At 39.4% G+C, this 18,815-nt stretch overlaps 1 protein-coding gene across 1 annotated transcript in view; it reads left to right on the top strand.

The window, feature by feature from the left end:
- The first annotated feature begins 420 nt into the window (after positions 1-420).
- The window catches only part of ZNF654 (zinc finger protein 654), a 30,706-nt gene continuing 12,311 nt past the window's right edge, over positions 421-18,815 (top strand). Inside the window, exons 1-6 of the mRNA XM_030945789.1 lie at positions 421-577; positions 9,152-9,297; positions 12,268-12,349; positions 13,613-13,748; positions 17,421-17,623; positions 18,341-18,480. Coding sequence (XP_030801649.1) covers positions 446-577; positions 9,152-9,297; positions 12,268-12,349; positions 13,613-13,748; positions 17,421-17,623; positions 18,341-18,480 — 839 coding nt within the window. The 5' untranslated portion in view covers positions 421-445. The remainder of the gene's footprint in view (positions 578-9,151; positions 9,298-12,267; positions 12,350-13,612; positions 13,749-17,420; positions 17,624-18,340; positions 18,481-18,815) is intronic.

Genomic DNA, 18,815 nt, shown 5'->3' with positions numbered 1-18,815 from the left:
CCCCGCCAGTCCGCCCCCGCCGCCGGAAGTCACTCGTTGATTGGTTCGCCACGGGGATGGGCAAGGATTGAGCCCAATCAAGAATGGGGGGCGGGCGTGAGAGCGCTGATAGAGGCGTGCGCCGACCAATCAGAGCGCGGGCGGCGGCGCTCAGCGGACGGAGGATCGGGCGGGCGGCTGCGGAGGGGGGCGTAACAGACGGGGGGAACAGCCAGTGGAAAGGCGGGACTGAAGTAACGACGAGACTTTTCCACCAATCGCAGTGCGCTCCTGCGATGGGGCGGAGCCAGGGGTGAGCGGCGCGTTGATTGGCATGGCGGGAAAACCAATGGGGGCGCTGCGCGGGGGGGCGTGGCCGGACGCCTGGCGGCGCGGCGGGGGCGGCTCTTCCGGCGCGGTGGGGCGGGGCGGGGGCGCTCGGTACGCGCGGGGCGGCGGGGCCGCCATGGCGGAAGACGAGAGCGACCAGGAGTCGGAGCGGCTCAGCGAGGAGCTGGAGGCGCTGGCGGCCCCGGGGCTCCCGGCCGGGCTGCCCGCTCTCCTCCGCAGCCAGTACTACTGCCGCCGCTTCTGCCAGGTGAGCGCCGCGGCGCGGGGGCAGCGCTCAGAGAGCCGTGCCGGGCCCTCACGCTGCCGGGCCGAGGAGCGGGTGCGGGGCGCGGCCCGGGGGAGCGGGGCCGGGCCGGGCGGGCAGGGAGGCTCCCGGGGGGCAGGGAAGGAAGGCGCGAGGCACGTCCCGGAGCCGGGAGCGGGCTGGGAGAGTCGGAGGCGGCTGCGGGGACACGCGTGGTGCTGCCGGTGCTGCGGGCAGGACGATCCCGGGTGGCCTCGTCTGCGTGGCCGAGAGGCGAGAAGGGCCCCGGGAACGGTTCTCGTCTCGCTGACCGGATTAGACTGGGGTGTTTTACGATTTTTAGGGATTTGTCCTTTGAAAAGCAGCGTTTTGTCGATGCGGGCCCGGGATTCTTGTGCTTCTCTCAAGCCCTTTAGGTGTGCCTTGCGAAGTGACAAGCACCAACAGGTTGCTTCTTCTGGTTGCTTTCATCAGCAGGTGTGGATGGAGCATTAGTTACCTTTGGTGTATTTCGGCCACGCCACTTGCTGCTGTCCAAAACACCGCCCAGAGGTTATTTGATAGAGAGCTGCTTCGTTTTATCAACTTTTTGACTTATCTCACCTCTACAGTTGTCTTCTGCTATCTACAGAAGTGTGATGCCATGCTGTCTCTTTGTTCCTGTTTCATAGTTTAGTGAAACACCCTGTTTGAAATGTTATTTACTGTTATCCATGCTTATAGTAATCTCGGGGTGCATTCTGCTTACTAAGCCCATGGGTTGCTTTTTGGGGCTGTTGATCCTTTCATGTTTTCTTCTGTTTTGTGATCTCTCAAGAATTGCAGAGCCAGTAAAAGGAGAAGCAAATGCTTTTGGAAGTCTGGCATTTTCTACAACTGTAAGGAATGACAACCATATTTGATTATGTTGGTTGGTTGGAAAGACATTTGCTCGACCCTGGGGGTTTTATCTTAAATTTTTCTCTCTCTGCTTACTGTATGTCGAATTAATTGTGTTGAGGAAGTCCAGACAAGGTGATAGCTTCATGTACTAATGCCAATTCCAGGGCAAAGTATGAATTAGTAGGAAACAGAAGAGGACAAGAGCAGAGGAAGAATTTTCCCGTGAAATAGTTGTATCACAAGTGTTTTATGTGTTATATATTTCGTGTTGACTTATGCAGATTTTTCTGTGTGTGTGTGTAGGGAGATTGCCAAACCCTCTCCCCTACTTTGAGTTGATGAACTCTCCAGAAAACTTTCTTTTCAACAATGCATAGATTAAATAATCCTGATGAGAATAAGTTAATATATTAACAGTTTGTCCCCAGGGTTTCTTTTTTTTTTGCTTGTTTTGTGTAAATTTGGCCTGGTGTGAACAGCAGTCATGTGCTCAAGGTAATCAGTGTTTTGTTTAAACATGTTTTTTAGTAATGGGGTTTTCTGCTGATTTAACTACACAAACACAAGATCCTGAGGGGTGTGCTGGTGTGAAAAGCCTGTAGCTGTGTGGCATTCATGGATTGACAACAAATGGAGTTGTATGTGCTCCACATGAGCTCATTTTTCCTCCTGGGATTGACACTGTAACTATACACGTAATGTATATTTGTGCTGTTCGCACACATCCAGATCTCCTGGAGGATGTATTTGGCTGCTGTGCAGACTGAGCCTTCCCACCTCACTCCGCTTTGCACTGCTAACACAGTTTTGCTTGTCTTTATACTCATTTGGCCCTTCTGAAGGTCCTAGTTTGCCTCCTGTGCTCCTGGGTTTGTGTCCTAAGTGGAACAGCAGTTGTAGAAATAGTTGCTTAGTGATGGTGCAGTGAGTTTGGACTCCCCAAAAGAAACATTGTTATTTTCAGAATAACAACCTATCAAAACACTTGGCTGTGCTTCAGACATGGTGCTGCAGCTTGCTGTCACCTGAAAATAATACTGTTTAGCTTGCTTGTAGTTAAGCTGATGAAGTCTGAGCATCTCTCAGTAAGAACTACAGGATAAGTGAAGCAAGGTGTAAATAAAGCCTTTTTTAGTCTGTAGATCTGTTTTCTGTACATAGAACATCCTACTGATCTTTGAGAGAGGCTTAGAGCTTGAAATGCATTGGTGTGCATGTATTTTATCCTTAAGTGATGTTAGAAATGTGAAAAACCTGCAGTAAACAGACAGATTCAGTTCTCTTGAGGCCTGAAGTATTATAATTCAACATGAGTTTTGGATTGATTAAGTGCCAGTTAAAAAAGATGAGGTGTCAGGATTATGAGAGCATTTTCCATAAATTTATGGGTAATCACAATTTAGTGATCCAAGATGCAGCTGCAATGTGGCGTCTTGAAGCCCATTTGTAGTTTTGGGATCTGTGTCTTGTAGGTGTTTGTGGTCATAGAGAGTCATTACAGCCTGAATCTTTCAAGGCAAAATGGAATAAAATGTTTTCTTGGAATGTTATTTGAGATTTATGATATGGGCAAAGCAGAAATCAAGCTTTTTGTGGTTGGAAGGGAAAAAAGACAGTTGGAAGATGAGTCAAGTGCCCAGCTTATGCATCTCACCAGCTGTTTCTGTGTTACTTTCTCCAATTTGCTGATGTGGCTTTTCTTCTTATTTGTGGAGTTCCAGGCCCACTTGGATGTTGGGAAAAGCAAATCTGCTGTTCCCAGCTTTGGCAGGCAAAAGAACAACGCATCTGTAACTACTTTGTAAGTTAAAGACATTTGAAAGGTGGTACCTAGAAGAAACTCCCTCAGCCTAAACGTTTGGAAGAGTTTCAGCTTGTGTTTGTAGGCAGAATTTGAAGTTTTTTTCAGGAGGTTTCTCAGGAACTGTAGCCATCGAGAAGTTCCTGTGAGACAGAAATGCAAATGGTGAAGGGCAATGAAAACAGCACAGATTGTTACTTTTTTGGTATGAGGGTTAAGGGGAATACTTTTGTGATTAGAAGGATGAATTTCCAATTTTATTTGGCTTAAAAACAAACTAATGGTGAGCTGGGAAATGGATGTAGCTTCCTTCATTGCAGTGGAAGTGGGTACAGTTTTATTAACTAGAAAAAAAATTAATTTCTTTTTGGGGGTATTTTGTCATAACTTTTCTATCAAAATATTACAAGTTGCTTGCAGCATTTCTGCAGTTGTCCTCAGGGCTGCATAACCGGACTAGATGTTCGTTTGTGTTGTTGGTACTGACTGGAATAAACACACCAGGTGAGTTCATCTCAAGTAACAAGGTGATGCTGTGAGGGGTAAACACTCCTTGATCTCTTCTTCCTGAAGCATCAGCTTACAGCCTTCCAGCATGATCCCTCTCCTGAAAGAAAGATTACCTCCTTTGTTTACATTAATTGGTGGAAAAACAATTCTTGGGCTTTTAAAAAAAGTTAAGTAGTAAAATATAGTAACACACCAGAGAAGATAGTGTTTCCTGGATTTATTTTGGCAGGCAAAAAAGGCAGGGAGGGATGTGTGACTCAACTGTTGTTCATCTTGCTTTGTGGTGATGGAAGTAAAAAAATATACAGCTTTAGATGTTTGTTCTTCTGACTTTGGGATTAATGTTGTTGCACACTTTTTATGCCTAGATTTCAAAGTATTTGCTTTTGTCTCGTACTCTGGAGTTCAGATCAATAGTGGTTTTTTTTACATTAAAAAACAAAACCAAAATAAGTGCAAAGAAAACCTCCCTGAACCTTTAGGTTCTGCCAGACTTTTATTTTATCAAATTTTGGACCTTTGGGATCCATATTTGATCTACATACACCATTTTAAGGCTCAGCTACAATTAAAAGTCTTGCTCACATGAATACTAGCAGTTGAAAGTGATTTCTTCAACATCCTTGAAGCTTATGTCTCTGAAAAGCACAATCTGTAATTTTTCACCACTTATTTGCTCATGTAATAATTTGTAGTGTTGATGTTTTAGGGTTTTTGTACATTCCTGAACAAATATGCTTTATTCTTGGTAATGGCTCAAATTTTTAGACCACTGTTGTAAGTAATATTTTACTTTTTCATGTTTTTGAATGTTGATACTGCTTGTTACATGAAAGCTTGCAACGGACCTGTCATACGTTTCAGTAACTAAATTTCAAAGGGTGCTGTAACTACTTGAAACTATTTAAATGTAAAGTTTACCTTGTTGTGGTGTTTTGTACATGTGGGACTGGTGGAAACCCGTGTGTTGTTTTTACTTGTTTGTAGTTTAGTACTGTGCTGCTTGAGTTTGAAATGAATTAATGTTTAAAAGGAAATCCACGTGGTTTTTACTGCCAAGTTGGATGCCAAGGTGAGTTTCCAGTTGTGGTGAGGATTTACCTGTGTGTGCAGAAGGGTGTCTGGCCTGGGTTAGGTGGTATCACTCCTTCCTCTGACACTTGATGGGAAGGCTGATAACGGTCTGTCATGCAAAACTGGGCTCTGGTGGGTGAAGTGCACTTGACTCCTCAGTCAGTCCATGAGAATTCACAATAGCAGTTGATTTGCAAGCTCTTTATCTGAAGATTGACTCCTCCAGGCTTCCAGTCTTCAGTGCTCTTGTCATTAACATAATAAAATCTTTTCTTATTCACATACTCAGGGTGATTCTCATCAGCTTTTGTGCCTGCTGTCCTTTCAGCTTTACCCTGGGAAATGATCTCCCTGTTTTACAAGTAGGATTAAGGAGTTACTCTTTTCCAAAAGAAACATTTGTACATTTGTGCAATACATTGTAGGCTTTTCTTGATCTTTGTAACATCTTTTTACTTCTCTGAAACTTTCCTCTTTGACACTTTCAAACTTTTAGATATTGCTACTTCTCCATGTTTTAATGCCTTTTCATTAAGTATAGCTTTTGCATGGAAATAAGCTTGTTATTTTTCTTTGGAAAAAATGTATCATCATAACTTAGGAGTTGCAGGTTTTTATACCTAAAGGGAGGCTCTCCATTGAGTGATGCTTCTGTCTGGTGACTTCGCTACATGGTTTGTTCAAGTTAGAGAAGGTACATGTGCAGAAGCTAATGCAAAAATCTAGAAGTCTTGTCCTTTTGTTTAGATGAGGAAAAGAAGTAATTGTGCTTCTTCACTGATACACCTAATAAACTGAATTTTACTCGTCGCCTGTGATGTGGATGTAAGCGTTTGTGTGTTCACAAGATTGGCAGTTCTCCCTTTCATAAGTGAGCAAAACAATTCCTTTCATTAGTTGACTTTTTCATTTGGGGGGTGAGGTGCTAATCAAAAGATGAAGAGGAATATTTCTACTTTTGAATATATACATTTATCTCTCAGCCATAAATCGCTGCTCCAATCAGCCCAAACTGCTTTTCTGGAATTAATGTATAGTTTTCACGTTGTGCAAGTGACAGACTGAAACATACATGACTTTTTGGCTGGCTAAATGTAGTGGGCATATGGTAGCCAAACTTAGGAATTGTTCTTGCCTGAAGTAGGCTGAGGAGATAGATGAGATTTTGGTGATTAGGGAGAAAGCATTTAGCTTTAAGGGTAGAAACATCATGCTGTTGCTGGGTGATGTGTTTGCTTTTGCCGGAAGTGTAATTATGTTTGGTTACCCCTTATATAATATTCACATGTGAATTGCAGTAAAGGCATTGCTTACATATTTTAGTATAAAGCCATTTTCAACTTCTACATGTCAAGTAATATTTAATATTACCCTAAAATCATAAGGCTTTTCCTACTGTGTGTTTGGATAGTAAAATCCTTATTTATAAGGACATGGTTGGCTTGTTTGTATTTGGAAACAAAACAAAATGCTCTTCATCCACTGAGCAGGTTCAAAAGACAGTTAAAAAGCTGTGATGATTTCTTGTGATCTTTCCAGGAAGAGTAAATGTAGTATTACTCAAGTTCTAGAGCTGAACTTTGGTATCTGAGCTGCTCTGGTATTTCTGCTGATCAGGCAACTGTGGTGAGTGCTTTTAATTAAGGATTTTAATTTTCAGGAAACTTTGGTTTTTCTAAGCTTGCCTTTTTTGGGTTTGTCCACTCATGTGACAACCCTTACATATGTTTATTATAATGAATGACAACCATTATATTTGCCAAGAAGCTTTCTGTGTCTGAAAACTATAAAGAGAAAAACTCGCAGAATTGTTGTGGGTTTAATCCTGTGGTGACTTTACTGTTAAATATCACAAGAAACTATGGGAGTAACTTTGTTTGAAATCCTAGTAATGATAAACTTTTAAAAATTGGTGGTATTTGTAGTTTCTTTTTTTTTTTTCTTGTGTGGAGGAATAGGAAAAGCTGTAGCAATTACCAGCCTAGCACTGCATAAAACATTTGGGGTTTGTGTCCTATGTATTTGCAAATCTAATTATTTGCAATGCTGTTTCTCTTAAGTCTTTGAAATACAGCCAAATAACTTTATGTGTGCATATTTAGTCACTTAAAATATATGTATAGAATTAATCAGTTATAACATAATTTTATATGTGCATGTTTAATCACTTATATGTGTATAATTAATCAGTTAAAATGTAATATTCCAAGAAAAGCTATTGTTTCACTGCTACAGTCCAGGTTTTTACTTACTACCTTGTTATTTTCGGGGTTAGCTTAGGTGTGTGCTCAGAAATTTTAGATGAGTCTGGTTTGGATTTTTTGAATGGGACACATCCAAGTCTTAGATTTTCCTCTAAGTTGCTAAAACCTATGAAAGGAGGGGAAGCAGTGTTTTGGTGTGGGGGAAGGATGGAGCTAAATGCTGGGTTTGGTGTCAGGAAGGTGCTTCAGCCTCCTTTTAGTATCTTTGTCTGCTTAAATGAGAGAGGGAAAACAAAAAGGCCGAGTCCCTTGATGGTTATTGGCAATGGCAGGTACAGACAGACTGGGGGTGATCTTTAAGGATATTAAAAATTGCACCCCAACAGAGACTTTGAAAGCACCTGTTGCAGAAAGTCACATAAAAAGGGTTGCTGCCCTTCTGCTTTTCTCTCCTGTGTATTGAACAAGGCCGCTGTGCTTTGACAATGTTATGTTCTTTTTTTTTCGTGGTTGACTTCATTGTGTTGAAATTGGTGAGCCAGTTCAAAATGTGCTGATAAACTTTTGCTTATGTTCTACTTTGCAGTCCTCTTTCAAAGTATGGCATCTTGAATATTCAGTACAAAAGAAGAGCTGGGTTTCTATTGCAGAAAAAGTTATTCCATGAGATTACTTAAAAACAGACGTTGAAGTATACAATATTCCCTGCCCCTCCTTCTGTATAGAATGTGTGTGAAGTGTGGTTTGGAATTCATTATTTTATATTTAGTTTAGCTTTTTGTCCACACACACTCCCTATACCCCATCTTTTCCTGATTGTTGCAAGTCTTCTGAGAATTGACCAGTTAGATTTCTTTTTTCCTATGGCTGATGAATTCATGGTTTCACGTTATCTGCATTCAGGACAAGTTTGCTATTCCTGTTTTTCCTAAGCAGTTTGGGATGGGGGGGGGTGTTTCTGTGAATCTGTTTTGGTACATTTGAGCTGCAGACCAACTGCCAGGCCAAGGTGGTTTTGCTGGTGTATTCCTTTCTTTGCTGGCTCTGGTGTTTGTGTGGCAGAGGAGCTGGTGCAGACTGGGACTGATGGCTTTTTTTGAGGGAGAGGCTGTTCCCTGCCTAGTAGTTCCTAATTGAGCTTACATTGGGTTCAGATGAGTGCTGGAGGTGCAGTGAGGGATGTGCAGTAGGACACAAACTGTTGTTCCATTGCTTGAAATAATGTATGAACATATCTGTACTGTGCCCATCAGGTGCAAGCATTGTGAAACATCCTGGTGGGAAGAGATGCTTTATTTCCACCTTTGTTTGACCTTTTGGAGGCTCACACTTATAAAGGATGTTTTTTGTTTCTGTCTACTTTGTTTTTCTAAGGCTTTTGTGGTTTTCTATAAAAGGGACTTGTCTAAAACTATTTCAGGCAACTCTTCATAGACCTGTAAGGCAGGACTATCTTAAAAGAATGTTTAGTCTTCTTAAGAGGAAGAGTATTTAGGTAAAAGTCTGCTAGTTCTTCAGTTGACTTAGATATTTGCTGCATTAAGCTAACAGTTTTTCAAACAAGTTACTGAAATAACTTTGGAAAACATAGAGTCTACATACAAGTATGGATCCATTTCAGCTGCTGTTGCCTTAGATCCATCCTAGGTCTAAATAAAGCCAAATTTACTCATTTGATCAGATAAGGAAGAGGGGCTGGAATGTTTGCAACTGCTGACATAAAGGCTGGAAGAGTGCAGGTTACTCTTTCCCCTCTTGGAAAGTTTTTAGACTAGAACGTCTGGATGTTGCTACAGACTCTCTAATTTGCATTCCGTTGCAAAATAAAAGGTTGTGTTTAAATGCAGAGTGCAATATCTACTGTGGCACAGCATAAGAAGAAAGTATTTCCTGTCTTCTCCTCTGAACAGAATAGCTGAAGGTCCCTTGTGATATTCCTTTCATGATCTAGGTCATAAACCAAAAAGCAGTCACATTTTTTTAGGTTACAAACTGTTCCTGAGGGAGAAGGTGGGAAGCTAAAGCAGGTATAGTGTACACTGCTGCTTCTTTCTGACCAAGGAGAATGTCTTGGATAATAATGTGCATTTCCATGGTTTTGCCTAGGTTGTTGAAGACTATGCTGGGAGGTGGCAGGTGCCTCTGCCTCAGCTACAGGTGCTGCAGACGGCGCTGTGCTGCTTCACCTCTGCCTGTGTGTCCTTCCCGGCCGAATGTGAGCACGTGCAGTATGTACTGAGTAGCCTTGCTTTGTGAGTACTTCTTCTTTTTTATTATTCCTTCCTTTACAATAGCAGAGCAAAAGAGTTTCAGATCCTCAGAGCTCCTCAGAGGGGTTTTACAGGTGGTGTAGCTACACAGAACCAAAAATTGCTTATTGGAATTTATTTTCATCTTTTTGTGTCCTTGTTAAATATTCAATTGGGCTATGACAGTGTTTTGTCATAAGGGATGTCTGGCAAAATGAATAATCTGAAAAATAAATGATCATCCTAACCTTATTTTGGTGTATTTGAAGACCAACCTTTGCAGTAGATAATTTTAAATCATTTATCTCAAATTTTTACTTCTGTACTTCCAGTGATGTAATAAGCTGAGTACTTCTTAAGATAAATGTCTTAAGAAAGAAGTCAATTACTTTGAAATTGTATGGATTTTTATGTTTGAGTCATCAAATGCTTCTGGGAATTACTTGTCATGCAGTTAACTGACCCAAAGTCACATTCAGCTTCAAGAACTGCATGATGTTGTTTCATAAATTTTGCTCCAATTTCAATTTTCTTGATGCATTGGTCATTTTCCTACATGAAGACTGAAAGTGTCAGGGTAATAAGTACATAATGAAAAATAAATGCTGTCTTTAAATGTTGATGAAGCTTCACTGTGGACATTTCCTGTTTTGTGTGTGTGAAACTGCTTGACAGAGGGCTATTTATGGCATCATAAGACCACAATTTCCCAAGTTATATCAAAACATAGTGACATCTGTTGCAGTGGATTTTTTCACTAGTTTTAAGGAAAAAGCCTACAGAGTTCAAACTATGTTTATATGTGCTCTTACATAGGAAAGCTTGGGAGGTAAAAAGCTGGAAATTCAGGTATTTTTTGGATGGATACCTTCTGATAATCAAGAAATAAATTGGTTGCCTGTGTGTTCCTGTGACCCTTATCTGTTTTGATTTTTGAGACTGGGTTTACTCCATGAGATTTGCTTCCATTCTGGGATGTCAGTTTATTTATTCTTCTGCCTGGCTGGCACAGTTTTGCATGTGATGTGATATAAAGGGATCCCAGGGCTTAGTAGCTGCAGTTACCTGGGCAACCTTGCTCGAAACTCTTTTGAAAATTCAGTGTATATTAGGTCTTAGTTCTTGGAGAGCAAAACTCTGCCTGACTGTATTGTCATCCTTGAGTAAGATTTCCTTGGTAACCAGACAATAAACTGTTAACAGGAGCAAGTGGTTTATTTCCTATACTTAATAACCTTGCTATTCAGATCAAATGAAGCGGCATCTGCATTAATACCAGGGGATTTTATAATGGTGCCACACTGGTGTTTTGAGGCAATCTTCTGATGCCAAAGCAGTGATGTGATCAATCTAGATGGATATAAATGTGGATATGCAGTGCTGCAGACAGTTTTGAAATAAGCAAAGTTGGGATTGACTGTAGTATTTTTATTTCCTCATCACCATTCTCCAGTTAAAATTATTTTGATGGCTTCCTATATTAGACTGTGAGTAAGCACATTGCTAAAGCAGAAAATTGTAGTTTACACTTGTTCACTATTGATTTCCAGATTTTCTTTTGGAAGATCTTCCTCTTTTTAAGTCATTCAAAACAAATTTAAATGCAAGCATGCATCACTATCTCTAATTAGTTTTGTCTTATTATTTAAGTTCCACTTTGGTTGCTTGCCAGATCATGATGTGACTCATGGCTGACCTCTCCTGAGAGTCAAGTATGCTGCAAAATTTTGTTTAACATGAAATGAGCTCATGTTTTTTTCAGAACCATGTACTTATTTGGGTAGGGATTGTTTTTTCATTGCATATTTGAATTGAGATTCACAAGCTTAGCCTTGAGAGAAGTTCTGTCACTGAACATAATAAGTTTGTATCTATTTCTCTAAGCCTGTTTTTGGCAGAGTTAATAATTGGTTAGAAAAAAAATCCTTGAGCATAATCTATTGGAAATATAATTTTATGGTACTTTTCCATTATTCCTATAGAAAACTTAATTTTGTCTGTGAGGATTGAGTATTTTAATGCACATGTTTAATGGAAATGTTACTGAGGAGAAAAAAATGCCTTTAATTTGCACAATATTTTTGAAGTCCTACCTGTTCCTCTGAGAGTTGCTCAGTTCTTGTCTGCTGCCCTTGACTCTCTCAATCAGCAATTGCAGCTCATTAGTGCAGTGCCTGTCTGGTACTTTTTCCAAGTAGAAATGAAATTTCTTAGAATCTTCAGGCAGAACAGTAACAGTTGCACTGCAGATCCACGATTGCCAAGTTTTTGATTGAATTCACTCAACTTCATTATCTGGAAGGAGGCTTTTATAAACAAAAACCTGAATTGAAAGGAGATCTGGAAAGCTGCTTTTTACCAACCTCTTTGATTCTGTAGCAGGATTTAAAGGAACTAAAATGTTAGACCAGTATTTTAAGATGATACAAACCATGGAGACCACAATTCAATTTGAATCTAAGCAGCTTTGAAAGTATTAGTCCTTTCTTCACCCATTTCTGCCACTTATTTTTGGGGTAACACTTCTGAATTCATCTTGCTGGACAGAGACCTGATCTAATTAAAAATCTGGTGGTGGTAAAATTCAAGTTGTATGAATTTGAATGCCACACAGAAGGTGAACATAGTTTTGTTTGCATATCTGCACAAAAGCTGTCCCCTTCTAAATAGTCTTCAAAAGCTTTTTTATTTTAAAGATAAAATAATTAATACCTTTAAACCAACGTCTTCATGGAGAGACTTCAGTTATGGCAAGACAGGCTGAAATGAAATAAAGTGTATTTGTAGTGAGTGCCTGAAAACAGGAATTGTTGGCCACCAGAAATCTTTGAGTGACTCCACATGGCACAAGTCTAGAATTCACGGAATTCCTGATTTTGGTTTGAGTGCTGCTAAAAGTAAGAGACTTAAGAGTAGTTTCATTTTTTTGAATCAATGTTTTTAGTTTGACTTGTCACTACTTCTGTTTTTTAGGAGTTTTTTTGAATTGCTGCTGTTCTTTGGAAAGGATGAGTTCTATGAAGATCCTTTGAAAGATATTTTAGGTTCAATCCAGGTAGTGTTGCCTACTTTCATATAAACTTTAATATTATTTTAGTAGATGTAAAGACAGTTTTTGTGACTGTATGACCTGGAGGAAATGTGCCATTAAAATGAAAGAAACTTTGTTTATGTCTATTTAGAGCTTAATGTCATTCAGTTCATGGCATGAAATCTCATGTTTCCCCCTCTGGTTTAAATTTGAAGTTGAAGCTTCATCTGAGTGAAGGCTTCAAGTCAGCATAAATGTAGATAGTTTAAATTGTTCTGTTCTTGGGTAGATTGGGACATAGTTTTCTGTGTCTGGGTAAAACTGCATAAGATAAATGGCCCTAGATTAAGAACTTGTTTTGCCAGGTAAGTGTGGGGTTTGGTTGGTTTGAATTTTTTTTGTACCTGTATGGATTTTTAAGGTTGTGCCACTGTTAGAGGAAACTTTGTAGGGAAAGAAAGGATGAAAAGCTGGGTTGTGTCTCTGTTAATACTGCTCATGGAACTGCAGCTTGAGAAAAAGCTCCTCCTTTGCTGTTTTTATGTTGATACCTGTCTGTTACTGCTTCTCCAAATGAATGTGCCAGCACTGTTTCTGCATCAGTTGTGTAATCAAACTGGCAGTGAAAAGCAGGTAATTGTATGTGGATGGAAGCCATTCTTCTGCTGCATTTTTTGTTTCAATATTAGATAACTCATTACTAAAATTTTCTGTTGATTAATGGTGTTGTTGACACTTTTACAGCAAATAATGCATGGGGATGAGAGGGAACTTGACATGTGAAAATAATGGCTGGCTAAAACATTCCATGATATTACAGGCAAACATAATTCCTGTTATGCAGAGATCTGGAGAAAAATGGTTGCTTGAGGGCTGGTGACTCATGGCTTAAATCAGTTTTTCCCTCAGAAATCACAAATCCAGCTCAACATGTTTAAGTCTGTGCAGGATGCCATGAGGTGAAGGCTTGTCTCAGTGTGTGCCAGTAATATCTCCAATCCAAGTTGGTTTTGCATTGTTAGACAAATAGAAGGCTCTTTCTGGGGGCTGTAGAAGCCATGAATTGACCTTCAACAGTTCTGACAGTTCTGTATTGCTATTTGTAGATGATATCAGTTGTTGCTTTAGGCCTTTCTGTATGGTCAGTGAAAGACTTTGTAGCTCAAATTACTGACTGAGGAAATACTCAGCCATGCATGGGTTTCTTGGTTTATATCTTTGGGATAATCTTACTGTTTTAGATGACATCTTTTTGTTCTTTCTAATTGTTTCTCTTTGTACACTTAGGAATGTCAGAACCTTCTAAATAAATACAGGAATCTGAACCTGGAACTAGTGACTCGAATCATTCGAGATGGTGGACCATGGGAGGATCCAGTATTACAAGCAATTCTTAAAGCAAAGCCTGTGTCACAGGAATTAGGTACTTCATTTATCACAGCAATTTTCTAGAGTACTGAAAAATGTGTTCAGTTAATGCATTTTTAAAATATATAGAGTCAGGTGTTATCAGCTGGCATTGCAAAGTGTTTTAACCATTTTTCCTTAAAATGTGCTGGTCTATTTTGTTTGAAAGAAAGCTGAATGTCTTTTCTAATTTAAATCTGCTTTTATTATGTAGAGATCTTATTTGTGATTTTGTATCACTGGCAGCTATGGAGTAGTTAATAAAATTCACAGGGTGGGTTTCCCAAATCTAAGTGTTCATTTAAAGCATGGAGACCAGCTTGACTTCATTTAGACTCCTGAAGTAACATGATTGGAGAGGATCTGATGTGTATTTGTCTCCTGGCACTCTGACTCATTTAATTTTTCTCTTCACTTGTAAATACTTGGTCTTGTGGCTTTTCTTGGTTCTGTTTCCAACGATGCCCGTGGCTACATGGGACAGCTGCTTTCTGTTTATGGATATGTAATTCCTGGAGCTGGGAAAGGTGCAGTGCATGGGAACAAAATCACTGGAATGTTAATGAAAGTTCCTAGGAGGAAAAATACCCAAGCTACAGTAAAGTCTTTACTAACATGTCAAGCAGCAGTGTTCCTCAGGGGACCTCTTAAAAGTTGTTTTTAGTTTGATAGTGATGGAAAATACCAGCTCTGCTTTAGTTGTTATGGTGTAGTGCCTGATAGAAACTCATCACTGTGTTTGTGACAGGGTATTCATTGAGAAAGAGGAAGAGCACTAAAGACAGGAGAGCTCAGTGAGCTGCCTCCTTAACCAGAACAAGGGTTTTGATAGCAAATTAACATCATTATGCCTTTGTTGTTCTGTCTCTTTTGTGAAGCAACTGCTTGAGCAACAGATTTACCCATGATTTTTATTAGATATCTCATAAAGTTCTGGTCAAATAAGTACAGAAACAAAATGAAAAGCAAGATAAACCTTGTTTGGTTCTGCATCCCATGATTTTGGTGATTATGATGGGGAATTAGGTCTTGATCTCCATTTATCCAGCAAAGAATTAGTTTTGTCCTTTGCTGTAATGAATCTCTTGGTCATCATGAATCCTCTCTGTGGTGGGTTACAGTTTGAGGATGTTTGTCTTTAACCTGGCAAAGCAGGAATGAAACCTGTTATCACTAGATGGGCACTTTGTTCCCCTTTGTTTCAGGCTGCATCTCCCCCTCTGCTGAGAGATTTTCTCTCCTTTTACCTTGATATCCTCACACACATGCTTGACACATCTCATCTTTGCTGCAAGCATTTTATTTTAGATAATTTATATTTTGAGAGCTTGTTCTTTCTTCCTCTCACTTCCTCTAAAATTCAATTCTTGTGAAGTCTTACGCAAAGCAAACGTCCTGTGTTGCTTTATAAGCTAGCAGTGTTTAGTGTGTATTTTGAAACTTGGCCATGTAGCTCCCTCAGGGGTTATTTAAATAGGAAAACCTGCCTATTATTGCTGAATCATTCCTTGCAAAAATCAGTTTGTGTGAGTTACATAATCCTGTCCTGGATTCATTAACTCCATGGAGAAGCTTAGGCCAAGACAAACCTCTCTGTGTCTGTCTCTACAGGAATTGTAGTAAACTTTGAGATGTCACAATCTCTTTGGAGATGGCTGGAAACAAAGCAGTCATTGAGCTGGAAGAAAAATAGTAGGTTTGGAACTTGTAATGGACTAGGGAAGAGAGCATGGCAGAGGTGCAGTCAGAGGGAGCAGTTAGAGTTTCTGAGGTGCTGGTTGATGTCTGTTGCTCTAAAGCCAAGCATCACTGCCTGGGTAGGAATAAATGTTGTTTCTTAGTGTATATCAGGCTTGGCCAAACACTACAGTAGCTGGCAGTTGTCTTTGGTTTGAGGGGTTAGAAGAGCTCTGTGTGCTGCCCTGGGAAATCAGGGCAGTCCAGTACAGGGAGGGAGCACTGGCCTGCCAGCAGTGTCAGTGAAACTTTGAAAACACGGGAGGCTGTAGGAACCCCCATCCTTGGGAGCTCCTGCTGGCAGTGGTGTAGGGTGTGGAGATGCCCTTCCCTGGGGGAGGAGGCTGTCAGAGTCTCACTTCTGGAACAGAAGGGACCTGAGAGTTCCCCACACCAAACAGGAATAAGAATGGGGTGAGCAGTGCTGTGCAGTGCTGTTCTCCCTCCTTTAAGGGAAAAGTATGCTACAGCCACTTGTTAGATGGGCAGCATTTCCTTACCATTAGCACTTATCAGAGCTGAGTATTTCCAGCCTTATTTTTCAGTAATGCTTGCATACAAAACAGAGGATGTAGTTTATTATCCTAAGGGTGCTAATTCAGTACAGGAGAGGCCTTTACTTGGCTCTGAGGACTTTTCCATATAGTGACTTTTTCTTGCAGTTCATCACCCCCATTAGATACCAGCTTGCCTTTCAGTCCTCTTGTTTTCTGAGTTTGTTCTCTAATGTGTTAATGGATAATGGGAATGAGAGGTCTTTCTTACAGTGGATCTGTTAACAAATCAAATAGAAACCTGACACCTTGGATTATACTGCTTAAATGTTCATTAGCATGGAACACTGCTACCTTGCCTAAAAATAAAGATACTAGAGAAATCTTGGGTTTGAGTGTAAGAAATTCTTTCAATCCTTCCAAGGAAAGCTTTTTCTGAAATGTTATTGTACAAGTAATCTTGTCATTTTGGGGGAAGAAAACTTCTTTGTTCTGACTGTGGTTTTTAGTAACCATTTCTTAAGTATCAATTTAAGTTGTTTGTAATTAATACAGATTCCTTCTAAGGGATGAACTTGCAGCCTTTGCTGACTTTAAATTGACAGTCTCATTCTTTCCTTAAAACATGAATAACTAAAATACTGAAGTTGTACCCTTGCAGCTAGTGATATTTTAACTTTAAATCCACAGAGATACTACAATTGCTATCATCTTTTATAATAAAGATGCAAAGCATGTCTTGTAGGTATTTCTGAATTTCCAGTTACTTCAATGTTGAGTGTTTTCAGTATCTTACTTGAAATTTTTTCATTCAAATATTAGTGTTAATATTATCTTTTAGAGCTAAAAAACAGATTTCCAGAAACTAGGAGCCAGGATTTACAGGTATTTAGATAGGAACTGTGTCCAGTAGCACTCTCAGAGGAAGATATGTTTTCCAAGCAAGCAAAATCAAGGGATTCAAAGCTTCTTAAGGCAATAGCATGTGAATTGTAGTTAACGTTTTTCACCACTTTGAGGTCTTACATTTTAATGGATAATGAGTATCTTGAGGGTTTTTTTAATATTTATAATTATAGCTTTGCAAGTGATGTCAATCTTATGCTTCTGACAGTCACATGGATTCACTGCTGAAAAAGGAGGGAATTTTCTTTCTTTAAAATGCTCACATCTGCTTCTATACAATATAAATTTCACCAATCCTTTGCAGCACCTTGTGTTAACTTGTTAGAAACAAAATACTGAATTAGATTACTGGTTTAAGAAAAATAACAATTTCTGTTTCCAAGCAGGACAGATTTCTTATGGTATTTAATTTAATATTTTATAGACTTTTTTAGCAGAGCCTTTATTTTTTTCTTAATATTATTTGTTATTAAAGACAGCATTACATTTAGATATATTTGTTGTTTGGACTTCATATTCTAATTGCCTTTAAATCTTTCTTTTCTGTGCAGTTAACAAATATTTAAGCTCTGAAAATCCACTGTTCTTTGAACTCCGTGCCAGATACCTTATTGCCTGTGAACGCATCCCTGAGGCAATGGCTCTTATCAAATCTTGCATAAATCATCCAGATATCAGTAAAGATCTGTATTTCCATCAAGCTCTTTTCACCTGTCTTTATATGTCACCATTAGAAGATCAGCTATTCCAGGAGGTATTGTTTGTCAGTATACATTTCTTTTTTAAAATGAAGTGGTGCTTTATACTTGGTGTGTACGAGTTGTCAAGAGGAGCATGTGGAACTCTGATTTTGTGGAACCAAATGTCATAAAATCAGGCAGCCACACTGGTGTTCCTCAACTTAGTGCTGGCTTAAGCTTGGAAAAGTTGAATGTGAAGTGCCTACTAATCTTGTTGACCTAAATGCAATTTTTTGGTCAAGTGTTCTTGTAGGTATAGTCCCTAAATATTTTGTGACTTCAGTGTATTGACTATTTTACTATTAACAATTCTAGTAAAAGCACTTGAGCCTAATTAATGTTAATCATACATTATGTAGTTTTGTTAAAGATTTTAAATGATGCCCCAATATGTAAAATGACACTTGTGCTGTTTTATCACCAATAGCACTTAGTAGATAACAGTGCTTTTCTTGACCTGGTTTTAAGAACAAACCCCCCAAAAGTGGCAAGGACAAGTGCTTTTGTGTTGTATTTCAATTTCTCAGACAATTATTTCTTAGAGTAATGACTATCAGAATATGAAAGCTTGAAATCCCTCCAAAATCTTTACTTATAGATGTACACAAAAGCCATTTCAAAGACATCCTGTGTTAATAGAAATTCCTGAAGTTTTTAGTAGAGCAAGATCTGATTGGTTTTGATTTCATGTCAGCAAATTGATCTAAATTGATTTTATTTTAATTGTATAGCACTTGTTGAGGACTGATTGCAAGAGTGGAATTGAGATCATCTGCAACACTGAAAAAGAAGGGAAGACTACCTTAGCCTTACAGCTTTGTGAATCCTTCCTAGTCCCACAGCTCCAAAATGGGGACATGTATTGTATATGGTAAATACTTTATTTCTGGGGAAGCAGCTGAGCAAAAATACATGCTTATTGCCAAAATGAAACTCACCTAACTTAAAAATACCAGATAAAAATGATTTTTAAATGTTCCTGGTGCTTCTGTTGTGCCTGTTTGCCCTTTTATACGCAGCCTAATAGGGTGGCCACAGGGTGGCCTAATAGTTCATAACTCTTTATTTACTATTTTCAAGTAACAGAAAAGTGAAACTTTAAATACCCTACCTAGAAATGTAGCATTTATTATTAGCAAAATGCAGTCTGTAGGCTTAACCATGTAGATGTTTTGCTCTGTAACTGTAGTGTGTCACCAATGTGCC

The sequence above is a fragment of the Camarhynchus parvulus genome, chromosome 1 (genome assembly GCF_901933205.1).
Source record: "Camarhynchus parvulus chromosome 1, STF_HiC, whole genome shotgun sequence".
NCBI lineage: Eukaryota > Metazoa > Chordata > Aves > Passeriformes > Thraupidae > Camarhynchus > Camarhynchus parvulus.
The sequence above is the reverse complement of the archived record's forward strand: the minus strand, read 5'-3'. Positions and strand labels throughout refer to the sequence as shown.